The sequence below is a fragment of the Schistocerca cancellata genome, chromosome 1 (assembly GCF_023864275.1).
Source record: "Schistocerca cancellata isolate TAMUIC-IGC-003103 chromosome 1, iqSchCanc2.1, whole genome shotgun sequence".
Lineage (NCBI taxonomy): Eukaryota > Metazoa > Arthropoda > Insecta > Orthoptera > Acrididae > Schistocerca > Schistocerca cancellata.
In genome coordinates, this window is record NC_064626.1 from 535288712 (window position 1) to 535302775 (window position 14064).

At 46.3% G+C, this 14064-nt stretch overlaps 1 protein-coding gene across 1 annotated transcript in view; it reads right to left on the reverse strand.

Annotated features, from left to right (window-relative positions):
* The window catches only part of LOC126188424 (putative fatty acyl-CoA reductase CG5065), a 132037-nt gene that overhangs the window by 12638 nt on the left and 105335 nt on the right, over positions 1-14064 (reverse strand). The window contains exons 7-8 of the mRNA XM_049930058.1: positions 4417-4644; positions 1705-1968 (exon numbers count right to left, since the gene is read on the reverse strand). Of these exons, the coding sequence (XP_049786015.1) occupies positions 1705-1968; positions 4417-4644 (492 nt within the window). The remainder of the gene's footprint in view (positions 1-1704; positions 1969-4416; positions 4645-14064) is intronic.

The following is a 14064-nucleotide window of genomic DNA, read 5'->3' on the forward strand; positions in this document are numbered from 1 at the left end:
ATTTAACTCCATCACAACTCATGCGACGTGCAGATGCCAAAACTTTAATTTCAGACACGACTCAGGGACCCACAAAACGACGAAACTAAAGTGTATACTGGTGTCGCTATGACTACAATCATACATGAAACCACTTGCGTGCAACTCATTCCACGGAACGAGTGGCGCAACCCAATGCTGTCGTTTAAACTAGGCTTTATGCTAGACTGTGGTAGTACTGACTTAGTCGTCAGAGCTGGAATGCATGCAGACTAGAGATGGGGGATCCGCTCTTGAACTAATTCATAGAGTTCAATCTTTCAAAGGAGTGAACAATCAGTGATTCAGAAAAAAAGAACGGTAGCTCCAAACGTTTCCCACGGCAGAGAGAGAGAAAGAGAGAGGAGAGAGAGAGAGAGAGAGAGAGAGAGAGAGAGAGAGACGGAGCATATCAGCAGCGCCTCTGCTGGTCACAGCACAGTGCACGCCACACAACACAGCCAGCGCCGGCCTCTGCCCTGCTTCTACCTTGGCTGCCTGCATTGTGCAGTGCCCCTTTGGATTTTGTGTTTCACATGTGCGTCGTCTGCCGCGCAGTGTCTAGCGCAGCGTAACTTCGCATCGCACTCTGTCGGCGATCGTTTCAGTCGCACGTCCTGCCCTCTGGGCAGTTGATGCGAGCAACAGGACAGAGAGACACCTAGCGGATAACATAGGAACTACTTGCAAAAACCCGCTCGCAAAGGAACGAACTATTTGTCTCGGAGCGGGTGAGTTCACCGCTACCCCCTCCCTCGGAACTCGCCCGCTCAACGCTCGCCCCACCGTCTCGACTCTAGCCAGAGCGTCGAGCAAAGCAACTCAGGTGTCACTGTGGTCTCTGCGGTCTCAGCTCACGCAGTAATACAGCTCGCGGCTCGACCTGCTCGACTCAGCGCCTCTGCATCGGAGTTCGTCCCCACTGGATATTGTTCTTCGTAGTAATGCCGCTATGTATATTACATTATTATGTTATGTATACATCAATTGTTTTTATTTTATTTTTATTTGTTTAAACTGATTAGATTAGGTTCCTGATGACTCCTCTTACTATAGGATTTTTATTATCGACACTCGAATTTACGCTTTAATTACGAGCGAACCGATAAACGTATCGCAAAATGTGATACACCAATATTTTCCTTGTTTTATTCTGCGTAAGGCTATATGCAGCACTTTCGTTTTACAGTCAAATTTATATTTTTTTTTCTTATTCTGGTACGGATTTTGCGATTTTAGGCGTCTTCGAAAGGAAACGTTCACTTTAAAAATATATGGCTTGCGATGTATTTGTATGAGGTTAATGAAATTTTAATACGTTATAGCCAAATATATTGTTAATGTAAATCTCAAGTTACAACATTTTCCGATCACCCAAAAAACCACGATAGTGCAAAATAAATCAATAATCAAAAACTTTGTCGTATCGTGGAAATTTCAATAAACAATACAAAATTCTTACTCATTATCTGTGTTACTTCAAAATAGGATCAAATAAGATCAAAATACAGGTATAGTACTGGAATAAACCAAGTTTAAAGGGCAATGTGCCTTCCATTTATTTTATATTGTAAATGAGTGGTGAGTCATGAAAAAGAGCTAATTCATTTCAGGGAGTGAACAGTTCTGATCCAATCTCTGAAAAGAACAGTTTTGCCCATCTCTAATGCAGACGGGGCGAGGTACCTGCGCATGCGCGCTCTTGCGGCTGGTATGGTGGCGGGGTCCTCCCGCAGCGCGTAGCGGCGCACGGCGAGCGCCGAGTCGCTGAAGAGTCGTTCCCAGTCGACGCCGGCAGAGTCGACGTCGACAGCATATCGACGGAGGTCGGCCGGCGACATGCGCGCACGCAGTCTGTCGGCGGCACCAGTCCGGAAACGCCAGTCCCGGCACGAGAAGAAGCGCGCACGCCACATGGCGCGCCAGTACTTCCGCTGCGCCTGCAGCAGCCTGCGGCAACACAACACGTAGCGTGAAGTGGTCCGTAGACTGTCTGTAATATGGGGTTTATAATATTCTATAATATATTGGTGGTTGGCTTCAAACAGCGAAGTGATATTGTGCAAAGTTCACGTCAAATCTCGGAGGAGCAAACACGGCGGATACGGACACAATCCATTATACGGCCCTTGAGCAGTCTTTGCGCTCGTGTAAAGGAATGAAGAAGCTTAGATGGGTGAAAGAGTGGTATGAGACACGACAATTTACCACGCGACTTGAGAACAAGCGAGCCAAATGATAACGATACTGTCTGAGAATACGCTCATTGGTTGTACTTTGCAAAAGATTACACTATTAGATAAGAAAAAGGACACCCATTTGCGAGAAAATATTTTTTCACCTCAGCGCCTGTCAGTACTTTACATTATTTGGCTACAAGAAATTCATTTGAAGACAAATTAGGAAGTGCAATGTCACCGCAGTCAATAAGCATAATCGTGATGAAAACATGCACAGCTGTTGTAGAAGGCTTAAAATATTACTTAAAGGTAAGGAAGGGCATATGTACTTATTTAATGCTGAAACTGAGGTTCTATTTGAATCAGAAGGGAGATATTGCCCTTGTAGAAAGTTACGGCATCAAATATACCAGCCGCGCGAGATTAGCCGAGCGGTCTAGGGCGCTGCAGTCATGGACTGTGCAGCTGGTCCCGGCGGAGGTTCGAGTCCTCCGTCGGGCATGGGTGTGTGTGTTTGTCTTTAGGATACTTTAGGTTAAGTAGTGTGTAAGCTGAGGGACTGATGACCTTAGCAGTCAAGTCCCATAAGATTTCACACACATTTGAAAATTTTGAACAAGTATACCAAACTGTTGACTCCAGAAGCCCGTCAGTTGGAGTTCTGCTTTCCGCTGCATTTCCCAAAACTAGGCCACAGTGAAGGTAAGTACTTTACTAATTATAGCTTATCTGTTTCCGGATGCATTTCCCCATATTTCAGGAACTGATCGTATTTCTCGGTTTCCTTCTGACAGTTATCAGACATTTGATTTTAGATTCCATACGGTCGAGGTCCTTGGCTTTCCAATAAACATAAAATGAAGCCTGTTTCACAGATTACGAAGCAATTTCGACGATTTTCTTTATACAACACAACAAATCGTGCAATACAAATAATATAGCATATGGGACTGAGCTGATAAAGCTGTCTAAGTATTAGCCAGAGAATACACAGTACAGACAGTGGATCCGACACTGTATTTCAAAATGTGCAATACTGCACAACCTTCAATCCCATACATAGATGGTCAAAATACTGTCCAATACGAAATATTGCACAATATTACTGACAGTCTAGGGATCGCTTTAGGGATAGACGGTATACAGATACGAAGGCTGTCATGGGGTCCCGCGTTCGATTACCGACCGGGTTGGGGATTTTCTCTGCCCGGGGACTGGGTGTTTGTGTTGTCCTGATCATTTCATCACCCGTCAAACTGTGTAAAGACTGGTAAAAATACCGAGCGAGGTGGCGCAGTGGTTAGACACTGGACTCGCATTCGGGAGGACGACGGTTCAATCCCGGGTCCGGCCATCCTGATTTAGGTTTTCCGTGATTTCCCTAAATCACTCCAGGCAAATGCCGGGATGGTTCCTCTGAAAGGGCACGGCCGACTTCCTTCCCCATCCTTCCCTAATCCGATGAGACCGATGACCACGCTGTCTGGTCTCCTTCCCCAAACAACCAACGAACCAACTGGTAATTTGTATGGGCGCTGATAACCGCGCGGTTGAGCGCCCCACAAACCAAACATCATCGTCATCATCAGGGTGGCTGTAATTAAGCTTTCGCTACTTGGGCCAGCGTTAACAGAAAACTGTTTACCGTACGGCTATCTAACATTATAGGACTAGTAACACTTATATCGATTAGGAGTAGGTTTATTTTAAGTAACTGTCTATCTGCAATTTATGATGTGTGCATTCTGTGTTGTTTGAACTCCTTGATGTATGGCAAGAAAATTAGATTTTTGTAATGTATATACGAAAAACGCAAAAGAATATGTTGAAATTTACGGTGTCATTTACAAAATTTTACATGACTGATCTCCAGATATGGGAAGTTAATCTTCGTGTTTGACTGAGATTTCTCGAAGTCGAGTATATTACTTTGTAAGATCACATAAACGTTTCCAAGTATACACGTTACCACAAGACTACGAGGCCCACCCATACATAAAAAAATATTATCATCTAATACAGGTATTTCGCAAAGCAAGAGTACGTGTTTTGGCGCCATATTTTCCCATACTCGAAGTCCACTGCCAGCCCGCCATGAGCGCTAGTGCCGTTCTGTTTTCGTATTGTAACACGGGCTTTGCAATGCGCATAATTTGTACTGTGGTGACATCTAGCGGGTATTCTGGTAACCACGGGCCGTAGCAGTGGTGTAGCTTACCCGCGGTCGCAGCGCAGGGCGTTCAGAAGCAGCGCGGGCAGCAGGTGCGTAACGAGGAAGGTGAGGGCGGCGGTGGGCGGCCAGGCGCGGCAGTAGGTGGTGGGCGGCGCCGCCAGCCGGCGGCTGGGCGCCCTCCTGCAGGCGCGCTGCACCAGCGCCGCGTACTCGCCCCAGCGCAGCGGCCGCCGGTCGCCGGACGTCGCGTGGTACACCTGCACGCCCTCCTCCCTGCCGGCAAAACACCGCGGCCGAGGTCAGTGCCTGGGCACGTTTCTCCAACAGCTGTGCTGCAGACACTTAACAGCACCAGGGCAGGTCCTGTCTGGCTCACAGCTCTGATAAACTCCGCGGCCCTTTTCAGCAATACACTGAGCTGAAAACAGTCATGGGATAGTGATATGCACAGATGATAGTAGTATCGCGTACACGAGGTATAAAGGGTAGTGCATTGGTACAGCTGTAATTTGAATTCAGGTGATTCGTGTGAAAAGATTTCCGGCATGCCCACACAACGGAAATTAACAGATTTTGAACGCAAAATGGTAATTGGAACTAGACACGGGGGACATTCTGTTTCGGAAATCGTTACGTAATTCAATATTCTGAGGTCTACAGTATCAGAATTGTGCCGAAAATACAAAATTTGAACCATTACCACTCTGCACGAACAACAGAATCGCTGACGGCCTTCTCTTAACGACCAAGAGCAGCGGCATTTGCATAGAGTTGACTGTGATAACAGACAAGCAACACTGTGTGAAATAGTCACATATACGACGTACGTATCCGTTAAGACAGTGCGGCGAAATCTGGCGTTAATGGGTTACGGCAACAGACGAGCGACAAATGCTTTTCCTAAAACCATGTTATCGCCTGCAGCTGCTCTCCCGGACACTTGACCATATCGGTTGGACCATACTTGACTGAAAAACCATGGTCTCCGTCAGATGTGTCCCGATTTCAGTTGGTAAGTACTCATGGCAGGGTCTGACTGGAGCAGACTCCACGAAGTCATTGACCCAAATTGTCAACAAGGCACTGTGCAATCTTGTAGTGGCTCCGTAATGGTGTAGGCTGTCTTCACATGGAAAGGACTGGGTCCTCTGCTCCAACTGAACCGATTATTGACTGGAAATATATTCGGCTACTTGGAGACCATTTACAGTCATTCATGGACTTCATGTTCCCTAACAACGATGGAGTTTTTATGGGGTCCACAGTTGTTCTTGATCTGTTTGAACATTATTCTGGGCATTTTGAACAAATGATTTGGTCACCCAGATCCACCAATATGAATCCCATCGGATATTTATAGCCCACAATCAAGAAGTCAGTTCGTGCACAAAATCCTGCACGGGACACACTTTCGCAGTTATCGACGACTGTAGAGGCAGTAAGACTCAAAATTTCTGCAGGGGACTTTCAGCGACATGTTGAGTCAATGCCATGTCAAGTTGCTGCACTATGCTAGGCAAAAGGAAATCGAACACGATGCTAGGAGCGATCCCCATGACTTCTGTCACCTCAGTGCACAGCGACAAGCCAGCACATGGCCATACCGAGATTATATACTGTGTGGTGACGTTGTGGGCATGAGATGCAGTGAAGCTTATCTCAGAAGGAGTAAGATTTGCTTTAAGCCGACAAGATGGCGCGCGTGACTGTTCTCTTGCAGGGAGGACAGACAGCTAGCTGGTATTCCCAAGCTCTCACATGGCGTAAGATTCGGTGCGGAAGGTAGCAGGCTTGTTTGACAGCGTTACCGGCAAGGCAATCAAGCTGGCTGATCCGTAATCTTTCTCACGATATCTGCCTATCATTTTGTTAATGGTCATAGTTTTTGTAATATTTCGAGATTCAGTACACTATTCCAAGACTTCCGGAAAGTTTGCACTGAAAAGTAGGATTCACTGTGAATTTGCATTAGCTGCATGTCAGGTCATAGAATCCTGTGTGCGAAATGTGGCTTACATATTGAATTATAATTTGAACCCAGAAGGACACCGTTATCTACCACCAATCTCAACAAAACGGATTCTATGTAAGGCACTCCTACTCAGTCAAACACACCAGCGATAAAGCCAGAATAAAAGATTCTTCACATTCCTCGTATCTCAAATGGTGTGAGACATCAAAACAAGATTTTGGTAAATAACAGTACATAAAAAGGAGAGTTTCTGTCATATGACTAATATGCGAAACAGCTATATCTAGCGCAATATTCATCGACATCGACAGTTACATCTACATCGATACTCTGCAAATCACACTTAAGTGCCTGGCAGAGGATTCATCAAACTACCTTCACAATAATTCTCTGCTATGCTACTACCGAACTGCACGCGGAAGAAACGAGCACCTATATCTTTCTATGTGAGCTCTGATTTCACTTATTTTATGATGACGATTGTTTCCCCCTATGTAGGTCGGCGTCAATAAAATATTTTCATATTTGGAGGAGAATGTCATGATTGAAATTTCGTGACAAGATCTTGCCGAAACGAGAAACGCCTTTGTTTTATTGATGGCCACCCCAAATACTGTCTCATGTCCGTGAGACTCTCCCATATTTCTCTCTAATGCAAAACGTGCTGCACTTATTTGAAGTTTCTCGATGCACTCCGTTAACCCTATCTGGTAAGGATCCCATACCATGTAACAGTACTCCAAAACACCGAAGTTTAATGCGTTCCTTTTAGTATTCACGTGGATGACCTCGCACTTTTCACTACTTAGGGTCAAGTGCCAACTATGACACCAGACAGATGCATTTTCTAAATCGATTTGCAATTTATTTTAATCTTCTGCTGACTTTACTAGACGATAAACGACAGTATCGTCTGCAAAAAACTAAGACGGCTGCTCAGATTGTCTCCTACATCATTTATATCGATAACGAACATAAGAGGGCCCATAACACTACCTTGGGGAACGCCAGAAATCACTTCTGTTTTACTAAATGACTTTCCGTCAATTACCACGCACTGTAACCCCTCTGTGACAGAGAGTCAGGAATCCAGTCGCGTAACTGAGATGGTATTCCACAAGCAAGCAATTTGATTGCAAGCCGCTTGTGAGGTGCGCTCTCAAAAGCCTTCTGGGAATCTATAAATACAGAATCAATTTGAAATCGCTTGTCTACGGCACTCGGTACTTCGTGTGCGTAAAGTGCTACTTGTGTATCACAAACGCGATGTTTTCTAAATTCATGTTGACTACGAGTCAATACACTGTTCTCTTCGAGGTAATTCATAATACGTTCCAAAATCCTGCTGCATGTGGACGTTAAACATACGGGCCTGTAATCAAGTGGGTTACTCCTATTACCTTTCTTGAATAATGGTGTGATTTGTACAGCTTGCCAGTCTCTGGGTACGGGTCTTTCGTCGAGCGAGCGGACGTGTATGATTTTTATGGATGGAGTTATTGCATCAGCATACTCTGAAAGGTACCTGACTGGTATATACGGTCTGGACCGGAAGACTTGCTTTTATTAAGTGATTTAAGTTGCTTCACTACTCCGAGAATATCTACTTCTAAATTACTCATGTTGACAGCTGTTCGTGATTCGAATTCTGGAATGTACACTTCGTATTCTTTTGTGAAGGCATTTCGGAAGGCTGTATTTAGTAACGCCGCTTCGGCAGCACTGTGATCGATAGTATTTCCCATTGCTACTGAAGCATCTACACCAGTAGGGTGTGAACAGGTTATCAACAATTTGGACGAACCAAAAATGGTTTTTGGGTAAAAAGTACAATTCTTCACTCTGTACAGGGATAGGAAGTAGAAGATGACATACTATGTGCTGTTAACTGTTTTTGTATCTCTTAGATAACTGCGATACAGAAATATGAGCCTTTGTTCAGTTTCAGTCCATATCATTCATTACTAAAAATATGCTGGGCTGCAGGATTCCGCCGAAATTTCAAGAGAAGTAGCAATTTATTTTCCCCATACTTCTTTTCACTTTACCAGTACTTTTCTTCAAAGAAGTGTTATCAATGACAAGTTCTGGGTAATACGTAAGTTCTCTTATTTCCATGTTAAGATCTGCTTCTTTTATCAACGTTCAGCCTATTTTATAAATATTCATCTCTCTAACACTCCAATGCTGTTGATATTGTGACAGAACCCTGGAACCACGTATCAGTGAACTGGTAGGTCAGGGAAGGACAGATCAGTAGTTTACAAAAATTCCTCTTCTCCATTTAAAAATAATTTCTGCACTTAAATTGTCCCAAATCCACAGCAGTTATCGTTTCATCAGCTATCAATGGCTCTTAAAAGTATTTTATTTTGTTGAAAAAATCTGTAGTTCCTGGACTATCGCATTAGATGAAGAAATTTCGCATATTAATCACAGTGCTAAATACTTCCTTTTTCCGTACTATCATTTGGCAGAACCTTGTCTCGATATCTCGAACCGTTTATCTGATATTAGAAACGTTACACATATTTCATTATGGCTTTTTTGATGGCGCGCACGTTCGGGACGGAGTGCTTTACATACAATCCATTTTCTCGAGATTGGGAACAGACAGCAACATTCTTCCAGTTTTGAAGAATAATTTAATATGTTAGCTACTTTTCAAATGCACCTACCACAAATTCATTGCGACCCCTATTTTTCACTGCAAACTTTTCGAAATTTTTGCAGTAGTTTACCCAATCTGGAAATACCACAAAGACTACGACCATTAGCGGAATGATATGCAGTTCATCGTGAAACTGAATTTTTTCCACCAAATACACTCCTGGAAATTGAAATAAGAACACCGTGAATTCATTGTCCCAGGAAGGGGAAACTTTATTGACACATTCCTGGGGTCAGATACATCACATGATCACACTGACAGAACCACAGGCACATAGACACAGGCAACAGAGCATGCACAATGTCGGCACTAGTACAGTGTATATCCACCTTTTGCAGCAATGCAGGCTGCTATTCTCCCATGGAGACGATCGTAGAGATGCTGGATGTAGTCCTGTGGAACGGCTTGCCATGCCATTTCCACATGGCACCTCAGTTGGACCAGCGTTCGTGCTGGACGTGCAGACCGCGTGAGACGACGCTTCATCCAGTCCCAAACATGCTCAATGGGGGACAGACCCGGAGATCTTGCTGGCCAGGGTAGTTGACTTACACCTTCTAGAGCACGTTGGGTGGCACGGGATACATGCGGACGTGCATTGTCCTGTTGGAACAGCAAGTTCCCTTGCCGGTCTAGGAATGGTAGAACGATGGGTTCGATGACGGTTTGGATGTACCGTGCACTATTCAGTGTCCCCTCGACGATCACCAGTGGTGTACGGCCAGTGTAGGAGATCGCTCCCCACACCACGATGCCGGGTGTTGGCCCTGTGTGCCTCGGTCGTATGCAGTCCTGATTGTGGCGCTCACCTGCACGGCGCCAAACACGCATACAACCATCATTGGCACCAAGGCAGAAGCGACTCTCATCGCTGAAGACGACACGTCTCCATTCGTCCCTCCATTCACGCCTGTCGCGACACCACTGGAGGCGGGCTGCACGATGTTGGGGCGTGAGCGGAAGACGGCCTAACGGACCGTAGCCCAGCTTCATGGAGACGGTTGCGAATGGTCCTCGCCGATACCCCAGGAGCAACAGTGTCCCTAATTTGCTGGGAAGTGGCGGTGCGGTCCCCTACGGCACTGCGTAGGATCCTACGGTCTTGGCGTGCATCCGTGCGTCGCTGCGGTCCGGTCCCAGGTCGACGGGCACGTGCACCTTCCGCCGACCACTGGCGACAACATCGATGTACTGTGGAGACCTCACGCCCCACGTGTGGAGCAATTCGGCGGTACGTCCACCCGGCCTGCCGCATGCCCACTATACGCCCTCGCTCAAAGTCCGTCAACTGCACATACGGTTCACGTCCACGCTGTCGCGGCATGCTACCAGTGTTAAAGACTGCGATGGAGCTCCGTATGCCACGGCAAACTGGCTGACACTGACGGCGGCGGTGCACAAATGCTGCGCAGCTAGCGCCATTTGACGGCCAACACCGCGGTTCTTGGTGTGTCCGCTGTGCCGTGCGTGTGATCATTGCTTGTACAGCCCTCTCGCAGTGTCCGGAGCAAGTATGGTGGGTCTGACACACCGGTGTCAATGTGTTCTTTTTTCCATTTCCAGGAGTGTAGTTTCACTGAAATCTTCTGAGAGCGACTGCAGATTGGCCTGCAGGCGCGTGACATTCTGTTTTGTCTCAAGGGTTAACTGGCGTTGACAGAGGTTCCGCTCTACCGGCTGTAACCTCAAACGCCCAGCAGTACTCAAGACTGTCCAGTGCAGGAAACCTGAGAGGGAAAATAGCATCCGAGCTATCACAGGAAACATGCACAGCTCCACGCAAGTGCCCACTAGCTGACACTTTCTAGACCCTGGAAGATTGCACACTCTTTTGTCTCGTGAGGACGAGTCAGTGGCGAATGGTCAAGGCGGATGGTTGGGCGAAGTCCCTAAAGAGTAAGTGAATGAATGAAAGGAAGGAAGGTAGCTTAGCGTTTAACTTCCCATCCACAATGAAGTCATTAGAGGCGATGCGAATAGATTTAATTCTAAAGCATATTGAGTAAAAGTGAAAAGGAAAATTTTAAGCGTTGTGTATGTGATTAAATGTTCAAATGAAGTAAATCTGTGAATTAAAAATGAAGCAGTGAAAGATAACGAAATCTATGACTGAGAGCTGGTTTTTTTGTTTGAGGGAATCTGATTATTGACACCCATGAAACTGAGTGAACCGTTTTGTTTAAACATAAAAATACTAGTCTTTGACCAAACGACATTGTCAATAACGGTTGCAGTTGATAGGGGATCACCTAGATTCGACCGTGGATCAAGGGAAACGTTTTGCCTGGCACCAAGTCGATGGTCGTAAATAGATACGACCTCATCTAGGGAATGGCTGCTCGAAACATGCACCGCGCCTTGGACACAGACCTTCGTGGACGATTTATGCTGTGGAGGGCATTCATCTAGGCTTCCTTGGGCCCTACAACGGTAATCTAAGGTAACATGTTAGCGCTGGATTACGTGATCAATACTATGGATTATCTACATAGCTTGAAGTTTTTATAAATCCATCTTTTTGACTGGATGTCTTTTGGACCACGGCCGTTCACTATCGTAAGAAAATATAACGCCTACAACCGTTTTTATGATATTTGTTGTGTAGCTAACAGTTTCGGGGCTTCAATGCACAATCATAAGGCCTTAGTTGATGCTGAAGGAGTTATCACGAACCATCTATATTCTGCATCAGTGGCCAGCATCACTGGTTTACGCAGGTTATCTGTAACTGTGATATCAGCACTCCAACCATCAACTGGAGTGCTGACATCACAGTTACAAATAGTCTGCGTAAACCAGTTACGGTAGGCACTGATGCAGCACATATACACACATCAAAAAAAGTTTTGCATCACCTTGGTTCCCAGAGTTCCGGAACCTAGACAAAAAAATGGTTCAAAAATGGTTCAAATGGCTCTGAGCACTATGGGGCTTAACATCTGAGGTCACCAGGCCCCTAGAACTTAGAACTACTTAAACCTAACTAACCTAAGGACATCACACACATCCATGCCCGAGGCAGGATTCGAACCTGCGACCGTAGCACTCGCACGGTTCTGGACTGAAGCGCCTAGAACCGCTTGGTCACAGCGGACGACCAGAAAACTGGAGTGGAGATCAACATAAACATCATTTCCGCCGTTTTTATTGCTTATGAAAACAACACATTGCATGTTGTACCACAATACAGCGAGATCTTCAGAGGTGGTCGTCCAGATTGCTGTACACACCGGTACATCTGATACCCAGTAGCACATACTCTTGGGTTCATGCAAGCCCTGTATTCGTCGTGGAATACTGTCCACAAGTTCATCAAGGCACTGCTGGTCCAGATTGTCTCACTCCTCAACGGCTATTCAGCGTAGATCCCTGAGTGTGGTTCGTGGGTCACGTCGTCCATAGACAGCCCTTTTCAATCGATCTCAGGTATGCCGATAGGGTTAATTTCTGGAGAACATGCTAGCCACTAGTCCAGCGATGTCGTTATCCTGAAGGAAGTCATTCACAAGATGTGCACGATGGGGGCGCGAATTGTCATCCATGAAGACGAATGCTTCGCCAATAGGTATGGTTGCATTATCGATCGGTTGATGACAGGTATCGTATAGCCGTTCCGGCACCTTCCTTGACCACCATCAGCGTACGTCGGCCCCACATAATGCCACCCCAAAACATCAGGGAACCTCCACCTTGCTGTACTTGCAGGACAGTGTGTCTAAGGCGTTCAGCCTGACCAGGTTGCCTCCAAACTGGTCTCTGACGATTGTCTGGTTGAAGGCATATGCGACACTCATCTGTGAAGAAGAGAACGTGATGCCAATCCTGAGCGGTCCATTCTGCATGTTGTTGGGCCCATCTGTACCTCGCTGTATGGTGTCGTGGTTGCAAAGATGGACCTCGCCAAGGACGTCGGGAGTGTCCTGTGGCTGCACGAAAAGCATTATTCAACATGGTGGCGTTGCTGTCAGGGTTCCTCCGAGCCATAATCCGTAGGCCGCGGCCATCCACTGCTGTAGTAGCCCTTGGGCGGCCTGGGCGATGCGTGTCATCGACAGTTCCTGTCTCTCTGTATTCTCCATGTCCGAACAGCATCGCTTTGGTTCACTCCCAGACGCCTGGACACTTCCGTTGTTGAGAGCTCTTCCTGGCACAAAGTAACAATGCGGACGCGATCAAACCGCAAACTACAGACAACACGAGCCGTGTACACCGGCCGGAGCGGCCGAGCGGTTCTAGGCGCTACAGTCTGGAACCGCGCGACCGCTACGATCGCAGGTTCGAATCCTGCCTCGGGCATGGATGTTTGTGATGTCCTTAGGTTAGTTAGGTTTAAGTAGTTCTAAGTTCTAGGGGACTGATGACCTCAGAGCCATTTGAACCATTTTTGAGACGTGTACCTCCTTCCTTGTGGAATGACTGGAACTGATCGGCTGTCGGACCCTCTCCGTCTAATAGGCGCTGCTCATGCATGGTTGTTTACATCTTTGGGCGGGTTTAGTGACATCTCTGAACAGTCAAAGGGACTGTGTCTGTGATACAATATCCACTGTCGATGTCTATTTCAGGGGTTCTGGGAACTGCGGTGGAGCAAAACTTTTTTTGATGTGTGTACATATTTTGAAAGCCCCTTCGGTATCATCTAAGGCGTGAAGATGGCGCACTGAGGCTCCGAAACTGGTAGCTACACAACAAATATCACAAGGACGGCTGCAGGCGTTTCATTTTCTTCTAATACATCGCTTCATAGTTGATGTCTTTCCAGACAGTGACAGCATCCTGCTGTCCGTGTTACAAGTCCGGCATTGTGCTTCATTGTTTTGGGGAGCATGGTAGTGAGGTCTCGTTGATGTCTTGGCTACCAAATTCGCCTGATCTGGATGTGGTGGTACACGTCTTGGACGCTATAAGGCACTAGCTCAGCTCCCATTATCAGGCCTGTAATTTATGGTAATTGTGACCTGTACGTAAATATCCGGTGTCACATACGTGGGAAACCTCCGAAGGACATGTCGAATCTATGTCACAGCCATTCGGTGAAGTAATGCATTCC